Source organism: Onthophagus taurus, chromosome 2 (assembly GCF_036711975.1).
Source record: "Onthophagus taurus isolate NC chromosome 2, IU_Otau_3.0, whole genome shotgun sequence".
Classification (NCBI taxonomy): Eukaryota; Metazoa; Arthropoda; class Insecta; order Coleoptera; family Scarabaeidae; genus Onthophagus; species Onthophagus taurus.
Window position 1 is genome coordinate 16,093,288 of NC_091967.1, and position 21,041 is coordinate 16,114,328.

General features: G+C 31.5%; 1 protein-coding gene across 2 annotated transcripts; it reads right to left on the reverse strand.

The window, feature by feature from the left end:
- Nucleotides 1-82: 82 nt before the first annotated feature.
- On the reverse strand, nucleotides 83-20,540 carry LOC111419271 (intermembrane lipid transfer protein Vps13-like). 2 transcript variants are annotated; one of them, XM_023052050.2, is made up of 38 exons: nucleotides 20,441-20,540; nucleotides 20,287-20,373; nucleotides 19,637-20,064; nucleotides 16,523-16,661; nucleotides 16,346-16,465; nucleotides 16,014-16,279; nucleotides 15,769-15,958; nucleotides 15,455-15,692; nucleotides 14,877-15,128; nucleotides 14,231-14,819; nucleotides 13,994-14,156; nucleotides 13,693-13,928; nucleotides 12,889-13,156; nucleotides 12,600-12,832; nucleotides 11,929-12,543; nucleotides 11,594-11,869; nucleotides 11,266-11,533; nucleotides 9,312-9,670; nucleotides 9,067-9,255; nucleotides 8,826-9,009; nucleotides 8,565-8,764; nucleotides 7,922-8,506; nucleotides 7,644-7,802; nucleotides 7,318-7,596; nucleotides 7,033-7,257; nucleotides 6,751-6,966; nucleotides 5,870-5,917; nucleotides 4,491-4,697; nucleotides 4,148-4,432; nucleotides 3,946-4,094; nucleotides 3,160-3,887; nucleotides 2,930-3,105; nucleotides 2,636-2,871; nucleotides 1,471-1,666; nucleotides 1,176-1,415; nucleotides 917-1,086; nucleotides 602-857; nucleotides 83-544 (listed from the first exon to the last, which is right to left on the reverse strand). In XM_023052050.2, exons 1-38 carry the CDS (start codon nucleotides 20,538-20,540, stop codon nucleotides 338-340), a joined length of 9,762 nt encoding a protein of 3,253 aa, XP_022907818.2. In that variant the 3' UTR covers nucleotides 83-337. The 2 variants fall into 2 exon arrangements, with proteins under 2 accessions (XP_022907818.2, XP_022907826.2); XM_023052058.2 differs by lacking the exon at nucleotides 5,870-5,917.
- Between the last annotated feature and the right edge of the window lie 501 nt (nucleotides 20,541-21,041).

The window sequence follows — 21,041 nt, forward strand, 5'->3', positions numbered from 1 at the left end:
AAAACTATATTTGTACGCTATAACGTTTGTTGCGCTAATCCTTAAATAGTATTTTTGAGGTAAAAAAAAATTAACAATGATGTAAAAACAAAATATTTTTATTTGGCCTTCATAAAATCTTTCAAATATAGAAGAACAAACAAATATAAAGTTATTTCAGCTTATATAGATAAACAATTAATAAAATATTAAGTCCCAGTAGTAGACCATTAGGATATTAAACATTTATTAAAATAAAGCAACAGATGTTGAAAAGCGTAGTTAAGTTTCATCGCTTTAAGGTGCAACATCAGAAATGAAAGTGTTAGACAATCTGATATATGTGTTAAAAACATTTTTAAGAATTGTGCGAACTGTGTACTTCAATGATTTTCGAGCAAATCCTCTCAGAAACGTTTGGATCGGCAATAAGTATAGTTTTGCCATGATCTGCATGGGCAAAAAAGGTTTTTTTCTTCTTTGGATCCGCAGCCATAACTAAAACACCTTTTGGTACTACTTTTGGTGGCATACTGATTTCATCCCATGTATAAGACCACTCAGCCTAAATGTAATTATAAATAAAACTATATTTGTATCAAAGTATATTTTTTATACTTACTTGCCAAATACCAAATATATCACTATGAACAATATATAATAATCTTTGATCTGTAAGCATTAATATTTCCTTGTTACCCACAATATAAATGTGATAAAGATACAAATCAGTTAATCCAAACTTTCCTTTTTCTAATTCACTAAGAATTTTACTTCCTTGCGCTTCTCTTTCATTATAAGGTCTGATGAAACCGTCAGAGTAAATATAACGACTTGGGCGTAAACGATGTACTTCTTGTGATGATAAATCAGTTACTCTATAGTAAAAAATTATTATTGAAAAGAAAAATATTAACAATAAAAACTTTGTGTGTACCGTTTAACTGTATCTAGAGAACTGCTTGCAAAATCAATGACGCCAGACGTTGGTCGGGCAACTAAACCCACAGCTCCTTTTCCAAGTCCTTTAAAGAATCCTCCAATACCTTGCTCTTTAGCTCCAGATATGGGTTTCTTGATGACGCCGGTAACCCCATCATAAACTCCCTAAACAATTAATAAGTAATTTAAAAACATAGTATAGATCTATCTAAAATCTTTGGATGATAAATAATTAAAGTAAAATAATTATTAACCATGACGAGTCCTTTTCCAGATCTTGCAATTCCTTCAGACACACTTGTAGCTTTTCTATTAAGAGCATCTCGTCGTTTACGTTGGAATTCTTTATCGAATGTTAATGCAGCAACACCTTTACCCATAGCACCGGTAATTCGAGATACTGCACCAGCTGCTCCACCAACTGTATGGCCAAAAAGACTACGAACGCCTAGAGCAAGACCTTCAGCAAATTCTCCAGGACCTTGAATAGCTCCCTATAAGTAAATAAATAAAGAACTTCTTGCTAAAAAAAGTTTCATTTAAATTTACCTGGAATGGTTCGTAAAAAAGATCTTCAACTCCTTTGGTAATCCCAAGTACCAAACCGTAAGGATTTCCAAGAACATCTAATCCTAATACTAATGCGTATAGTTGTTTTACAGCCTGACCAATGTAATGACTAATAGCTTCACCAACTAATTGCTTTTGGGTTAAGAATGTATATTCTCTTTCAAAATAAGCGATTCTAGAAATAAAAATAAGTTTAAGATATGTACTATTAATAGTATCAGAAAGAAATTTCGATTTTGGTTTGGCCAATTTGGATATTAAATAAGGGACCAAAGCCTGGATGGTTTAGGAAACATGCGTCCTTCCACACGTTTCATTTTATGTTGCTGAACATTGACACTGAAGTGGGAGGCGTTTGAGAGTCACTTCCTTAAACTGTTTGGACCCTGGTAATAACTAAATATGTTTTCAGAATATGGTTTGTATTGAGATTTGATTGCTGGGACAATAACAGCTCTTTAATCCTGTGGCCTACAATCACGAGTGAGACTTGTGATAAAGAATTTGTGCTATAGGCGAAACCCACGAGTCTGACTCATGGTAAGGAATTTGTACCATAAGTTTATTCGATTCTAAATCGCTGAAAATAACCATAAACAAACAAAGATCATTCATATCTAAAATACTAAGATCTTTATTGGGGTCCTTCGGTAGAGATTGTATATTTTTAGAAGAAGGCAATCGAGCAATTAAAGACTAGAGAATTAATGATTTATCACAATCGAAAAAATCTCGTTTATTAGGATCTTCTTCGCTACATATCGGTGAAAGATTTGATTTTTTTGATTGAATTCTCACAGAAGTTGATGATTTTTTTATACCGCATTCGTCTGAAGATAGCTTCTTGGTATTCTAAAAGTATCACTTATACTGATTCCAAACGCTTCGTTACATTTCAAAAATAAATCAGATGGAACTATCCTTTTCTCCAAAAACCTCCGTGTCATTTACATTCTTATCAATTATTTCATTACTACCCAAACTAGCATTAACTGTTCTAGTAATATTTTTAATATTATTATCATTATTAATAGTTCCATCCAGATTTTGGTTTAAAAAAGCGAAAACAACGAGTTTGACTCTGATTTTGATTAAAAATAATTTATAACCAAAATTAATTTTTCATTTAAATCAAATATCATACCTGAATACAACATCTTGCATATCAGTCAAAGTAACACCAAGAGATTGTAACAAAACAGTAACTACATTTGGTGCCATATCAAGTCCGCTACTACCCAATGAAAAGCTCACGTGGATTTTCAATGGTGAAAAATGCAATAAATCATAAAAACTTTTTTGTTCTTGAAGTGATTGTTGAGAAACGTGTTGATATAATGGCTTATTGACCAATTCCGTATCAAGCAAAAAGCTTATTTTCTAAAATGAAACATTCATTTAATAATTCTTCTAATCTGGTGATATTTTTTAACCAAACCTGTTTTTCTAAAGTGTCTTTAGATGTTTGAAATACTTCCGAAATAGCGGTAACAAATCCTAATTCCAAATTAATGTGAAATTCTTGTATAAGCAATTTAAAGTATTTAAACTGTTTTATTTGGCTATGTTTGATTAACATCTGCACTATACTTAATTCGGCAAACGGTTTATGTACTAAAATATAAATAAATTGATACAAACAACTATATTAATAAATTATTATAATACCTTGAGTTCCAGCAACACTTTTAGCTAATGATACAGGAGCTAACACAACCGGGAACATACAATCATAAGATTGATTATCAATTTGAATCCTATTAATTTTAGCGTGAAGCTGTAACATATAAGGATTTGTTGTCATTTGAAGCCACAATCCATTCAAAAATGTCCTTCGAATTTTTCTTAAATGCGGTCTTAACATTCGAAGTGTTCTAAAGTTGACTTCCGTTTTCCCATCGACCACCATCCTTCCATGTAAATTCTCTTCTACTTCTTTCAAAGCCATATACTGTCCATAAGACGTCTCCATCATTGCGCTTTCTTTAGGTCCCATCTGTTTATAACGATTCGAACCGTGTTTGCAAGTTTCCCATATAATTCCACTGTTAGCGATGGCAACGTACATTATTTCCCGTCTTAAATCGTTGTTAACCAAAGAAAGACCGATTCCGAAAATTGAAAAAGTAACTTCCTGATCGATTTTTTCAAAGATTTGTGATGATTGCGCGTTTCTAGCTACATCGGGATTACAGGTAAAAAGGAGAGTTCGTTGCATTCCATCGAGGAAAGACGTCCAATAAACGTGATTATTTTCAGCTATATCATAATCACCACATCCGTCTTTTCTTAAATCATCTTCAATTTCTTTTTTATAGCCGGCCTCCCAACATAAAACTCTTGCTTTCGATGGACTTGACCATGAATAGAACATTTTATAACCCGGATCTAATTTACTAAATTAAAAAAAAATTTATCAATTTATAAGAAGGTTTAATTTTAATGTTAACGTACAGTAATTGAACAGTATCTTTTTCCCAGATATTTAACGTATTTCTTGTATTATTAATAATAAGAGCCTGTGCCATGCCTGCTTGATATTTTGCAAATGTAATATAAACGGCACCTTCAGTAATTTGTGTATCAACGTGAATTCCACCATACTATAAGAATAATGATAAAGATGATTCAGTAACAACTTGAAATACTTTAATACCTTATTAGCAAGTTTAAGCACAGTATTATGACTATCAGAAAAATAAAATGGTGGAGATACTTCTTTGGTACCAACAACTCGCATTCGTAAAAGTTTATCATCAAAATCACCAACAGGCCATAAACCAGCACAACTATTAGCTTGTACAACTGTCCATGGATCTGCAGGCCGATCATTTTCTTGACATTCCAGTGGGAATGGTGAGTTATTTATAAGAACATAGTAAGGTGTAAATGTAACCTGTTTTGTTAAACCATTATAAGTAAGCTCGATGTTAACACCAAACTAAATAATAAAAAAGAACTTTTAGAATTAAATAAATTACTTATTAGATGTTGATTACCTGATAAATTTTATCATCAAATTTACATGTTATAACACCTGATGATCCAGCAACGTCTATTGAGAATTTATCAGACCATTCTCCACCATTTTCAATTCTTATTGCAGCCTTTTTCTTACCAAAGAAATTCTTCGCGTTAAAAGAGAACAGTATAGGTCCTTTGAAATTAGCTGGATGGTGAAGAACGTTAAAATTTTCATCGGAATTCTAATAAATTTAAACATTAAAAAAGAAACTTATTATGGAAACAAATTTTAATAATTGACAGCTTATTGAAAAGATAAAAACGAAATTAGATAATTTGTGCGTTTTTTTCAATCAAGTGTCGTTCATCGAAATTTGTTTATAAACAAAAACTTTTTTTAGCTAGGTTGTATGGATAAACGTTGATTCATATAAGGAAAGAAATTAAATAAGAAAATAAAGCATTTCATTAAATAAACGTTTCTAACAAAATAATATATTTTAATGAAGCATAAAAGGTTTATGCTAGTGATGGAACGGATATGGCCGGATATTAAAAACTTATTACTTAGTACTCCACCATTCACAGCAATTAGTATCTCTATTAGGTGTTGGATACTGCAGATAATAATCAAGTTTAACCCCAATAGGACTTTTTTCATTGAATACAACTTTATTTATATCAGATTTGTCATTAGCAACCTCGTTGTAACAATCCCAATACGATATATAAAATCTCTTGTTGCAGTTTCGTCTAGTTTTCTTCTCTTCGCTTGTAATTCATCATCACATTCGTTACCAACAGAACTGTCGCTGTTATCACTTTCGATTATTAATTAAAGTATCCTCTTTTTAATGCAACAAGTCATTTTGAAAAATTACTTTTAGTTCTTGAGAAATAAATTTTTGAAATAATCTACAATTTTTTCGAATTTTGCAATTTTCGCCGATTAAATTTTAACAATTCGTATAAAATCGATTTCTTGGAATATGAGTATGACAATTTCCCAAAATGTTAATAAAAGTGTCCTCTTTCCAATGAACCAACACGTTTTGAACAATAATTTTTAGTTTTTGAGAAAACAATATTTGAAGATTTGATAAAATTTTCGATGTGGCAATATCACTTTAGAAATGCACCAGAAATTATAACCATATTGGCCGGATAACCGGATATCCGGCCGAAAGGGATGCCGAATATCCGATATCTGGCTTTTCGCACAATCACTATCCGTTCCATCACTAGTTTATGCCATGCAAAGTTACTTTTCTCTAAGCTAAGTATGCCAAACATCATATATTTTTATTTATTTTTCTGTGATGTATCAAAATGCACAACCTAAATTGAAATTCATAAATGTTTTAAACAAAAAAATTAATTGATATAACAAACATAAGCTACCACACAAAACTACCTTATGTGGACTTCCAGAAGATTCGTTTTTCTCGACTTTTTTACTCTTCTGCAAACAGTTATTTACATTTTTTTAATGTTCACAAATAAGTATCAGTCAAATTTTGGACGTCACTCGACCAAATTCAGTTGGACTCCAAATTGAGTTGAAGGCAAAGGAATTATAAATGTTTTAATGATTAATTTTTGATGCTGATATGAATCAGCAAATTGATTGCGCCGCAATTTAAACTCATAATTTGGTATTTTGCACTGTATAGCAATAAAACATATCGGATTATCTTGTGAATTGGATTTAATACTATTTGTGGCAATGGTCAACGTTGCATTGAGAAAGTAAGTTCTTTCAGCGTAAGGGTCATCTCTGATACAAATTATGCAACTAATTGGTTTGCAGTTAATTGGATAAATGTTTTTGAAAATTGTTTCATTTCAGTGTACAGAAAAAAACTGGTAACAGCAAAGATAATAATTCAAAAAGATGATCAAAAATTTATTAGATTAAATTTCTTGCTCTACTCGCCGCTTCTTGACCTTCTATTTTCTTTTTTATTGGAGCGTAACATCCAACAAACCTGTCAACTACATCTCACATGGGAAGCTTGAAGAAATTCTCAAATCCTCCTGCATTAATGAAGGCGTCAAACAATTGTACTGAATACAGGCTGCAGAAAGTAGTATAGAGAACACAACATCTGATGAACGTGTTAATGCCTTTATAAAACAAAGTCTCAAACCCACAAGTATAATCTGATATGCCTTGTTGCACAATAAAGCAAGTTGATAATCCGAATTGTTTTGAAATATCATTTTTATCAACATTTCGTATATTCGCATTAAAAATAGTGTAAATATAAATAAAAAAAATTATAAAACACTCACCCTATAGCCAATATTAAGTTCAGATTTGTTTAACATCCAGAATGGACAATAAAGTGTCATTAACAGCGGACCTCCATCTTCCAGCGTGTGAACACCCAAATCTAAAGAGACTTTTTGTGTACTATCAAAACTATCAAATGTCCATACAGAAAACTGAGGTGGACTTGCTAGAATGTCTCTAATACAAGTCCATTCTTTATCTAAGTAATTAGGAATCTAAAAATTGTGAATGTCAAAATCAATTTATGTTTCTAAATTTGTATTTGTGAGTTAACTTCTTACTCTAAGCACTAAATATGTAGCACCGGGGATTCCATTTGTAACAGGTAAAGTGTCACCGGGTTCAATTAAAAATTCTTCATCAACATTTTGTACAGTTAAATAAATATTGTATGGAAGACAATTTCTGAATAATACTGCAGGATGAATATGTACGTTACATAAAATACTATTCATGGTACGTTTTGTTGTGTTTTCATTGTAAATTTGCTCAATACTGCTTATTGCCTGGAAAAATAAAAGCAATGAACAAAATCGCAAATTTCGACGCACAATTTTTTATCTCACTTTGATTACAAACGGTTCTGAATGACCTAAAATTTTCATTGGTGAACATTGTAGCATTTGAGTTTGATTTATCATCAAATGTAGATCTTTCCAAACAAACGGTTGGCTAGATACAGAATATTTTTGAACAGAAAAAAATAATTCGCTTGTGGGCGTATAAACGGCATTAACAGGAACATGAAATATTTCTTCTGGTTCTATAGAACCGATACATTCTACTTCATTTCCTTTTGGAGTCATGTAGTAAACATCAAGAGGTAGATGAAGATGATTATAAATCTATAAATTTAAATTAGTAATAAATCATCAAAAGAAAAACGCGTTACCTTCACGATGCTACTGAGGATAACTTTATAAGTACTTTCTTCAAATAAAGTTGATTTTACTATACCCCATGAATCTTTATTATCCCGATAGTTTAATGAAAAATATCTTGCATCAGCTCTAGTCAAATTTAACTCGATTTCACATTCCATTTGAATCACCTAAATAAAAAAAATGAACAGATTTTCTTTGTAATTATTTGTTCCAAATTATATGTTATTCTTTTAAAAGAAAGTCGTTTTAAATGAACACCTATATAATCTGGATTTAAAATATTTACTGTTATGTAAAGAAATTTATTATGAACATTTAAATTTAGATTTCCAAATATTTCATTTAAACTATAATCTGTTCTATCAATTTCTTTAAGTTGTAAAGCCACTTCAGCTCCATTCTCCAAAATAACATCTTTTGCCGCTACTTGTTGGTAAACATGAAAGTTACTCTTTTCACAATCAATTTTCACTGCTAAACCAGATCTATTGATAATTTTGTATGGAGGAGTATCACGTTGTGGTGGTTTTAATATAGTTAAATTAACCGCATTAGAAAAGGCTTGACTCATATTCATTAACACCTCCAATGTGGTCTTTGATATGGTTACATCTAAATTAGATTTTGATGAAAATATAATAGACATCTTCGGTTGACCAACTATTAGAGGTTCTTCTGGATCGGAATCTGATTGTGGACTAGTAACTTCACCTCCGCCATTGTTCACACAAACGTCAAGTTTTAGTTCCCAAGGGTTATAGACCACGTTGTTGTCTTGGGAATAAGCAGTAGGTTCAATTAAAGGTTCCCAAATAGCAAAGAAGCTGTTGTAATAGGCCATTTGTAGGGTCATAGTTGAATCAATCAACATCTAAAATAAAATTTATTTAGTTTATTAAGTAAAATTTGAAACGAGCCCGAATATTTACGTCAGCACTCCAATCTTGGATATGCCCTTCAAAACTAGATTCTAATGTTAGTACAGGAAGTGTACCCTTGCCCTCTCCAATTTCAACGGTTATAACAATACGAGGTAATCTAACTATACAGATTTCAAAATGTTTTCTCTCACCGACTGAAACCTGGTTTTGTGCACTACCGATGTATTCAATGGCATCTTCTGCGACGTCTATAAGAAAATGTACACAATTAAAAATAACACGTAAGTCCGTTGTTATAATTAATCTTACCTGTATTAAAAAACCAATAATGTGTTTCGTTGTATGGCACAGGATCCCATAAACTAAGCAAGTTAATAAAGGTATCAACCTCCATTTGAACATTTTGTTCAATTAAAAACATGGATGTATACGCCCGATTTAATAATTCGATTGTGGCTGGTGAAATTTTTAAACATATTTCAGTCAAACAAACCTATAAATAAATTATTAAGTGATTTTATAATTTTTAGTTAAATTTTAGATTATTTACCTCAATATGTAAACCTTTTCCTTCGGGTGTAGAACCGGCAATATTAACTGTAAATGGAAACAACACAAGATGTTTTGTTTCCTCTCTTTCTGCCGGATTATAACAACATGTATACATTTGAATATCTTTGGCTAATCCGGATATAATTTGCCGATTTTCGCTCAAACGAAGTTTGAAAAGCAATTGAAACTTTAAAAATAAATTAACTGTTATTAAATGTCTTAATTAAAAAAAAGAAAACTTACATTGAAAATAAGGGCATTAGTGTTAATATTATTTAGATGTTCCACCAAAACTATATCTGGTTTGTCCAATTTGATATTAATCGTTGTATTTTGGACATGCTTTAATTCACTCTGACTCGATCTTTCAATTTGACTGGATGATTTTTCAACTTGATTAGATGGTTTTTCAATTTGAACGGTTGATTTTGTAACTGGATAAGTACTTTTATTAGATGACGCTTTTTGTGTTGATGAAGCTTTTGTTGTAGGTGGAGCGCCACCAGCATTTTGATCACTAAACGCCGACATAACGAAACTTTGTAGTTTTGAGATAAATTCCATAGATAATATCAGATTGAATCCTGATATTTTTAAATCCACTAAAATATAAGCAGTAATTAGTTTAATCAACAACGATGTATAAATTATTAGTTTGGGTTGATATAAAATATACAGTGATTACTACAATTAGAAATCAGTCAAAAACACATTCCAAATTGATGAATTTGCAAAAATGCACTATTTGCTAAGTAGGGAGTCAATCCAAAACCGAAAAACATGGTAAGTAGTCTGTAAGATAAAAAAGTATGGAGACTACTGGTCTAAAGGGTCACAGTTGATGTAGAAAATGTAGGTTAGTTTTAATTTGGATTTAGGCAGAAAGAAAATATTAAGATAATCTTTATAATCTGATCTTCATACAGGGTCTATCTGAATGACTGCAATAAACTTCAAGGGGTGATTCTTTAGTGAATTTTTTTTCTTTTCTTTTTTTATATATCCATGTTTGATTTTTTTTTAATGTTAAATATGTAAAGTATGGGTTGTGCCAGTAAATATTATTATTATAAAGTTCTGTTGACACATAAGAGATGGGTTTTTAGAAGCTCTATGCTCAACTGTTCACTAATTGTTCAAGTTTCAACAGGTTCCAAGCAACAAACAATATTGCCATAAAAAAGTATCGTGACACCACATGATCAAATTTACCATTTTGATGTTTTAGTCACTAGGAAGACAGATGGAAGCATAGACCTGGGAGTGTATCAGACGAAGACACATACCAAGAGATATTTACAGACTTCGTCCTATCACCGACGAGTTGTTTCGACGAGCGGAATGGATATGCGACGAAAATATTTTAAAAAAAGAAGGATTTCTAGAAGAAGTACACCAGAAGAACGACGACACTCTAAGAGATAACCAACGAGCCAGCAAACAACGCAAACAGGAGGAAGACACGGTAAGTATTACACCAGCCGGTGTCGTCTGCCTTACTTATGTTTCAGGTATGACGGATTGCAAGGTATCTCTGATAGCTAAAGACAAACTAATCCCATTAAAAGTAACGGAAGTCTATCGGCTGCATGATAGTCACTCTAAAGCGCCTTTCACACGAATTCACACGCCCTTGTCAATATCTGTGTATTGACAATATTATTGAACCTATGAGTAGAAAGATTGACAGATTGCCAATATTGAAAATATTGATGGGATAGTTTGACGAAAACGAAAATATTTGATATATTGACAATAAATATTGACAGTCTAAAGGAGAGATTAACAATCCTAAAATATACAATTGACAAACCTATAATACCTACACAAGCTTTTTGACGGTATGACATCTTTGACAGCCAGCGCAAAACTATAAATATTGATAATGTGAGACAATTACAGTTTGCAATGTTTATTGACAAATTGACAATACTTTATTGACAATATATATTGATCGTGTGAAGGGCGCTTTATTCGTACCAATGACATCTGTAACGTCAAACACTTTTCCGAAAAGCGCACGACAACCTAAAAGTTTCTACTTCTAGATCCTCTAGAACTGTTAGTTCTAGTGATAGTGTTAGTTCTAGTTACTTCTAAAAGTATGGTACCAAAAAAAAAGGATTATAAATAAATGTTTTTAACTTAACTAACAAAAACTAGATAAAATAATAATTTAGTAAGCAATTTTACTTACAATAAGTTTGCTCTTTCCTCTGATGGAAAACAACATCAATCATACTTTTATAACCAGAAGATTCAGAATCGACATCGGTATTATAAGCTCTTGAAAACATCTTGTTTAACATGTCTTCTTTCCCAATCCTGGTATCTTCTATAACACAATCAATAAGTACCACTGATGTATGAATGGCTCCATCTGTTAACATTCGTCCTTTTATACATAAATCCTCCAAAGACAACATCGCCAAGTTGGTACGAACAGCTTTAAACGACCGAGTTTCCTAAAACATTGAATTAATTTCAATCAATTGTAGAGGAAACATTTAATAACCAATCTTTACCATTAGAGTATCATCAGTAGCGAGTAACCTTAAACTAAATTTTTTCATAATAAGACTAAATTTGAGAAACAATGTAGGTTCTTCTTCAGTTGCAGGTTTTTCCGATTGTGTTTGTCCACTTTCAGCCTCGACTGATAATACATAATTAGTTGACTTAATTTCAGATATTGGTTGTAGAGGAGTTTTTGTTTCTACAGCAGGCTCTTGAACAACTTCTCCTAAATTTCCAAGAACTATACTCATAATAGTACTGTAATCAGCTTGTCCTAACACAACCTAATCAAAAATGTTAAAAAGTTTTTGAAAATGTTGATTGCGAACGTTTTAATATTCACCTCAATCGTATCAATATATCCACTAACTTGAATATCCGGTATAGCTTTATACCAAGAACTCGACAAATTTCTCTTAAGTGTCAAACCAAGATTTACAGGTTCTAAAATCATTATACTGTTGATAACTACCAATTGCTTATTACACTCAACCCTAGATAGTTGTATGTCGGACAATTTTAATTCCATTTCATCCACAATAGCATTGCTTCCAGTATTTTCATTTTTTACATTTATCTCCAAAAAGGTATTTTGAATCGTTAAATTACCCAAATCACAAATCAGACCGTCCAAACTGTTTGAATTTTCGGGAATAAGTACTTGGGGTGCTTTTAAAGTAACCCTAATCGACATTTGGACCGCATTTTCATAAATATTGGTTACATTCTGTTTTGCTTTATCGGCAGCTGCTTTAGAAGCCTCAATTATCGCTTCTCTGGCTTGCGTAAACTTATTAATGAAACTCAATACTTTACTTACATAGAGATTAAGAAATACAATTCGAATGTGACCAACAGAAACAGACACAGCCATATCCTCACGTCGAGATGTATCAATTTCTTTGTTATAAAGAAATAAATTGAAATTTACTACTTCATCTGATAAAACTTTCAAAATCTGTAATATAATTAAATCATAACATAAATTCTGGGGAAGTTTTGGAAAATGTTTACCTGGATGTATTTAGTTTGTGATGATAAATCCTTTACTTCAATATTTTTCATAACCACACTAACTTGTGTATATGGCTCTTTAAGAACAACTTGGGCCATAACATGATTTACTGTTAAAGATGTAAGATCACCAAAATCAGATGTTAAACTGACTTGAAATTCTTGTAGTAATGCTTCAACTTTAAATAATATATTTGGACTGTCTGATCCATATAACACCGCTTTTGATTTCTCTGCAAGTTATAAAAATTAATCAAATTTTTTATAACCAAATTTTGAGTGAACTTACTCTGCGCAATCTGTACTTGTGATGTTTGAGAAATTACTTCACTTATTGATCTCTTAACCTGCCTCATAGAAGATAAACTGGAATTCAACCTCATAGGTTTTGTTGGTTTTTGTAATTCTTCAAGTTGAATTTGTAAATCATTTACATATTGTACTAAACTATGTAAAATTTCCTGGTGTAATCTTAATTGTATAACTTCAATATCGACAGAAAGTAGAGCTTCAGTACTTTTATAAGTCGTTGCAAAGTCGGGCGATTTTTTATCAACCTTTAATAAAAAATGAGTTCAAATGAATTTCTTGATACAATAAAACCTCGATTAATACAGGGGAGGGTGTGTATGTTATAGTCAAACGTCTGTTATATGAAAAATTTTAATTTGCACTTTAAACTGTTTGAATGAATAATTTTAATGCACACAAATTCGAACTGCTATCCATACCATTGCGTCGAGTCTACCTAGCTTTATATTTATACCAATAACAGCAGAATCTATGAGGAGTGCTACATCCTGGGATCAGGTGCACAACTTGATGGCCTGTTCGTGACGTCACGCATAGATAAGTAATAGTTTGGGACTTAAGGCTCATAATATAAAATAAAGAACTACAGTCTTTGATTTATACATCATAGAGACAACTCTGGAAATACCCCAAGTTTATCTCTCAACATGGAATAGAACAACTTGAGAAATAACCCGAGTTGGATTCTATCTGTGAGCGCTAATATTTATATTTAACTATACTGATGTATTAATAGCATAACTATCGAAGTTTTAGTGTATTCAAAAATTTTTATAAGTACCTTTAAAAATGTAACCTTTAATAGGTTGTCATCAAAAGACATAGCTGGGGTAGCTATTAATGGAACTTGTTCATTATGATGGTATTTATCAAAAATCAAATTTTGTAATTTTAAGCTCACAGTTTGAGCGAATGTTTGGACTAAAACTGAGGCCGACAATGATTCTAAAGATATCCTCGCTACATCTTCAACTGGGCTGTGAGAATATTCTTGATGTTTGATATTAACGCAAAGTTCTAAGAAATCCAATTAAACATTATTTTAGAATTAACATATTTTTACTAAACTCAAAATACTATACCGCTTATTGTAAAAAGAACTTCCAAATTAGTATATTGTTGACGACCAACAACGTCTCGTAAAACTTCTTTAGTGACTTCTTCACTGGTAGTTTGCACTTCCTTGTCATTAAAATCAAAGAATTCAAGCGTTTGTGAACTGGGTCGTCTAAGTCGTAAGTCTTGCTGTAATTAATTATAATATACAAAATTAATTACAATAAAAAAATTCATTTGAAAACAAATTATTTAAGACTTACCTTGGAAGCTGGAGAAGTTTCTTCCGTTTTGGGAAGAGGAATACTATTAATCAGCCCAAGTGTTAAAACAATTTGAAAATCTGTGATATTTAATGACAAAGATGGTAAAACACCGCGTATTTTACATTTTGGTAATCTTGGATCAAAATCAATTAAACAAATATGAAATTCTAAGCTCAAACTTAGTGGATAAAGAATGTGGTAGTTGGTTTTTGTACATTCTTTCAATATATGTAACCAGTTTTCACCGCCAGGCACTACCATGACTTGAAGATCGGAAAATTCCAATAAAAATTTATCATAACTCTCCTCAATAACAGCGCTTATTAATTCTTTTTGGGTTAATTTCTGTTGCTTCTCTTTTATGGTAGATTTATCTGTTTGAACTGAAAAGAATTTCGCATGACCCAAATTAATTGCTATAATATTTTCAGTTTCAGTGTAAATTCCACCATATGGTATAATCACATATGGAGCGTATAAATCAATTGCCAATTCGATTTGGCTGTGTTGATCAATAACGTATTGAAGTTTAGCTGTTGATTGGTATTTTACGTTATCAAAAGTTGATGTTGCTACATCTGACAATCTAATTTAAAGAAACCATGTAAAATTTTAAAGTTTAAGTTAAAACTAGTCAACTTACTGTTGAAGTGTGGAAGATCGGGGAATTGTGAAAAGATCCACTATACCATTAATTGTCATTGCATCATAAATTATTTTGATTGGTTTTACGGTTGCGTATAATCTATTGGTACACTTAGAATGTAGCGGATTTACTTCAAAAATCACGTCGCATAAAGAACCGTCTTCGGTGGGATTGCATGACATTAACTTTGGTTTATAACCGGATTGTTTTATTCCAGTTACTGATATTTCGTTTATATTAGCATGGACACTAAAATAATTATTTTTAATATTTTTTATTTTTTTTTTATAAGATGAATAATTTAAAGAATCACTTTTATTACTAAATATTTGACCAATCACTGGCATGTTTGATTGTAATCATACTCTATAATTTAATGAGTTATAATTATGGTTGTTTCATTCATCAAATACATCACAATTAGCACTTAATTAAACAAACCATGGTTATAACTTAAAAACTTTAATCGACAGGTTTACCGTTTTTGTGTTACCAATATTTTCCGCCTCAATCATTCTTGACCGCCGTTATTAAGATTATAGCGAATGATCTTGCATTTTTATGGTAATACTCACGCTACTCCATTTCCTGAAGTACGCATCTCCAATTTCAACTTGGCGGTAAAGAATTGTGTCAACAAAACGTTGTGCTTATCATTGTAGACTCTTACAACTAACTTTCTTAAGAGAAACGAAAGGACAACATCGATGTAATGCGTCGGTTGTACAGCTGCAGCTGCGTTTTCGTTATAATTAATCGCTTTGTAGAATCGTTGCTTTTCTTCGGGGGTCATCACTTCTTGAAATTGAGCAGCTATAAATTAAAGATGTTAGTTAGGTAACGTGTGAGTTCTTTGGAGATAATTAATTTTAAGCTTCTTTTTATTTACCAATATTTTTAGACGCATCTGGTTTTTCTTCTTGATTACCAAACCAACCAAACCAACCTCCTGCAGCTTGTGGTTTATCTCGCTCCAATTTTTCCAATTCCAAGTTAATTTTTTGACGAACAAGTACGATATTCATCAGATCCAAGGCTTTTTCTAATTTCTCAATTTTATTTTCATCTTCAGGAGCTAACTGAATAATCAAAAAAAAATAAGGTATTCTTTATACATCCAAACGTCGTATTTACCTTTTTTGATTGCATTTTAAGTTTATACATTTTTCCATATTGTTTACACATATGCAAATGTTTCTTAATATGATCCCAATTAAAATTGTTATGTTTCCGACGCACCTCAGATTCTAAAATACAATTATAAGCAAAGTGCCACCATTCTTTATAATGACCTTTATAAGGAACATGTGGTCTAAATTTTCTGAACGGTTCACCACGTGACATTAATGCCATACTGTCAGCTAACCCAATTATATCTCTGTATTGTTGCTTACTCATTCCTTTAGAAATATATAAAACATATGCGATTTATAATCATTTAATGATCGAATCGTTTTTAGTATTACCAACTGCAAGCTGTTCCATTTCCCAAGTTGCCATAACTTTTGGAATTACAAAACGATTTGCATCTAAATCTGGTCGTGGATTTAACTTTAATCGTGCAGCTGAATGGATTGGACCTAGAACTGAACAAAAAAAATTTAATTATGTTGAACAAACTAACAAACTACAATAATACTTACTATATGTATACTGTTCAGGTATATTATCTTTCGTGGCAATATCATTTTGTAACTGTTTAATTAACGCCTCTGGTTTTAGATCTCTATAAAGTTCAGAATTGCAGTTCCAGTAGACTGATAATGCTTGAACCTCAAGCATCTTAAATAAATTACAATTTCAGTTAAAATATGGTACATAATATATTTATATTCAGTGGTTAACCCTTTAATGCATGACAATATTATGTGAACTAAGGGAAGTTTAAAACATAAATATCTATAATAAAACTTAGGGGCGGTTCAACATCCGCAAGATAAACTCGGAATAACTATTTCTCGTTATAACTTGAAATGTTAATTCTCGTCAGTTTAAAGATAAAAAAAAATAGCTAAAATAGTTGCATAAACAATAGAACTAGACTCTTTTTCCAAGAGGTAAAGAATATGAAAAACGACTTTAGACCCAGATGTGGAACTGCAATAAAGATTAACGAGGGTAACTTTATTACAGGTGAAGCTGAAGTGATAAAGACCTGGAGAATATATTTTGACGGGATATTGAATGTGCAGGCAGATAAAGTCAACTAAAATATAACAAAGCTCCAGGAAACGGTACTATATCGGCAGAATGTCTAAAAAATGGAGGAGAAACTTTGGCGTTTGCTTTCTATCAGCTGATCAGCTAAATATAGAAAGAAAAGCGAATACCAACGCCCTGGAAAGAAAGTGTTATAGTGTCCACACATAAAAAGGGCGATAAAATGGTCTATATCCCTTGGAAGATATAGGATTTTCCCTAATATTAGAAAGTAGAACCAGTAGAACAAATATTCGCTATTGGAGAAATGCTGGGAATACAACAAAACATTGCACCAACTATTTGTAAATTTTAAACAGGCATACAATAGCATCATGAGAGTGAAGCTGTGAAATGCCATGGCAGAACCAGGCATACCAATAAAATTAATTAAACTCACAAAAGTGTGTGTAGAGGGACCTACAAATGCAGTAATATTTGAAGAAAAACTAACACAAAAACGCTTCTCTTTAAAAATCAGCGTCCTCAAGTTATACTGGCTTATCACTGATGATATAAATATAGTGGAAAATATAACTATCGATGTCAAGGCAGCGTTCATTAAACTAGAAGTTGCTGAAGGTAAGTTGACCTACGAATTAACGAAGATAAAACAAAATAAATGATTGCAACAAGAACTGATCGACGAGACAGAATAGGACAGAATGTGACAATGGACCATTACAATTTTGAAAGAGTTCAGTTTAAATATTAGAAAGCTACAATCACCTTTGAAAAGAACATAAGACACGAGATTGATATATAAGGTAATGAAATAGAAAAATGTATCCAGCCGACAAAACAAAATGGGAATCGGCCAAAAATCGCGGAAACCAGTCAAGGACAATAACACAGATCACTATAGAATGTGGACCAATAGAAAACTGGAACAACTATATAACAAGCCAGATATAGTAAAAGTAATAATCAGAAAGATATAAATGGACCGACCAACAACAACAAGAGAAGCGTGTTCTTGAGATAACGTGTCCCCAGAGGGAAGGCGAATGCTGGGAGGACCGAGGATGCGGGCCAAATTACAATGGATCTACGGGCCCTAAATATCAAGCGATAAAAGGAACTAATGTTGTACGGCAGCAAATTCCAAATTAGCGGATTTAACTCATTATTATTTTGTAATTCTGCGCCCAAGCGTTCGAGCAGGTCATCATGAGACATGACAAAAACTGTTAAATATTACCTATTCTACAAGGTATAGCGGAATAAGGGTATGGATATCTCGACAATGGTAAACTTACAGGTTCAAAGAATCGAGCAAACCGTGGAGAGTCAATAAACGCGATACAGAACGCCGCGATAGCACACGTGCGCTGTAACACTGTACAGAATGGGTGTTAAGGAAGAAGATAATTTATTCTTAATGGAAACATCATCATTAACACTTTGATATCTAATATCAGCATTGCTAATAATTTAAGCATAAAATCTATGAAAATCACAAAGACTTAAAAGATTTTAAGTCTTTGTGTTTCAATCTGTTTCATGAAAAACGAAAATGAATAATTTTTTCTTTAAATAATAAATAAACAACATAACATGGAAGTCTTACTTTAATTATCAATATTTTTTAAAGCCAACAGAGCTCTGTAATCTGAGCATAAACAACAGTTGATGGAACATTTTATTATATAATGAAGTATTTTTATATAAATAAATATCCATTATTATTTTGCAATAATATGATTGACCTGTGTGTATATTAGGTGAGGTTTTTAAGTACATATAATATATAAGTTGGTCAAAAAATGATGATAACACAGTGTTGAAATATAATTGCGAATAGAGGGGTGGTAGATATACACTATACAATTCTCAAATAAGTTGTGCAGCAATAAATGATTGTAACAAAGTAGTAGTTAGTATCGCTGCTGTGCTTCCCTAGCTTATTTGTTTTAAACCAAACGGTGTCACAAAAAATCTGTTAAGAGAACGTAAAATGTTCTTTCAACCAAGACCAAAAATATTCAAATTGGTTGAACAGTCCAGGAGATATTAAAATGTAAATATATCAAAACGCATTGGCCTCCACCACTCTTATTACGTTATTATTATGTTATAACTCATCATCTAACTTTCCAAGATAGGGAGAATTTTTGTTTCTTTATGGCAGTTACGCCCCTTTGCGGTCGAATTACGAACTATAAATAATTTCCAAGTATTTCTCTTGCCCACTTTGCTGATAAGGATTTTTTCCCTAAACCTCTACTCCTTACCCTTTACCATACCGCATTTTTTTAAATCCAACTGGATTAACTATTGATCCTAAAACTGATGAGAAGTGAGTTGTTCTAAAATTTTAGCAGTTTCAGTATGGTTACAGTTAAATTCAAAAAGTATTGACATAAATTTATTAAATCACTCCCATTGAGTGTTAGAAACCTTTTAATATTAATCTTTAATTAAGCTTTTTAAGCATTTTATACAATGCTTGTAATATTTATTATATCTATGATTGTAATCAATAATGTTGTGTTAAATAATTTGATTCTATTTTATATAAACTTTTGTGGGTTAAAGGGTTAAATAAAAAAACAAACCTTAAAAATTCTAGAGAGCTTTTCATTTGGTGAAACAGTCGCCATAAATTTCTCATCAGTGGATTGAACATATATTTGACTCAAAGTAAGTCCAGTTGCAAAAGGAGATGTAGGATTTGTAATTTTATCTTCATACCTAACATGTATGTTTTTAATCCTTACTTGTAAATTTTTGATAATTTGTGTGACGAGTCTCTCAACAAAACCAGCTTTTTCTACCTTATCTTTATTAGCTTCTAAAGCTCGTTGTTTAGCAAGATCCATTTTTTTCAAGTGATTTTGTTTTTCTCTTTGCAATTTCGTGCTTTCTTTCTCTTCATTGTATTCAACCTGAGAATTTGGTTCTACCACTATGTATAAACCTTCAACTGTAACTTCCGTAGGTAAAGTGTATATCTTGTGCCATGGTACTTTTATTGTTAATTTTCCTTAAACCAAAGAAAAATTTTAAAAAAGTTACTAAATTAATACTTTATTTTAATCTGAATCATTATGAAAAAGGTTGTGTTGAATAAAACAATACACAAAAACTTCATAATGACAGAGGTTGTTAAAGGGCATCAAAAAATTTGAATTATTTATCTTATTCATTAAAAAAAATAGGTATGAACCTTAGCAATAATTTCTAAATCTAAAAATTAATTTTATACCTAGTTGACCATAAACCGTCTGAATTGGTAGATCTAAATCTTTTAAAGCAGATTGCTTTAATATCAAATTTTTCAAGACAACATCGCCTAAAAATTACAAAAAGACAATAATTACAACGTCGTATTTATAGGTTAAAATTGAGGTTAGGTTTACCTCCCCAAACGCCAAGATTAAGCTGTTTGGTGTCTAAATTTTCGATGTAATCCCCCAATACCGAATTTAGGACCTGATTTAGAAGTGATTCGAAAACCATAGTGATTTATTTTAAAGGTAACACTTTCCTTTTTTTCATAGCCGCGATGAAACAACTGTCTTCTACGCCGAACTGAACAATAATACTAAAAAATAAAACCTGAAATAGCTATCGTCGTACGACCGGTATGACGGATCGGGTTTCGTGTTGAAAATGTACCGACAATGGTACTAACTATGCTATAGCACCGATAATATAAGCGATGACATCAACATGACCTACATTATACTTGTTACAAAATAAGTAGCAAAAATTATCAATAATGTAATGTTTGATAACCTTAAAAATTTGTAATAAATTTTGTATATAAAAATGTGTTTTTTTATGTTTAAAAAACATTTGTGTTTTGGGTAAATAATTAATTCCGAAATCGGATTAATTATTATTTAACTTTTTGTTTTTGAAAAGATCAAAATTTTGACAATGTTACACCAAAATTTGCAACAAACCAACATACATACGTATCAACAATGTGTTTTGTATTTGAACTTCAATCACTTC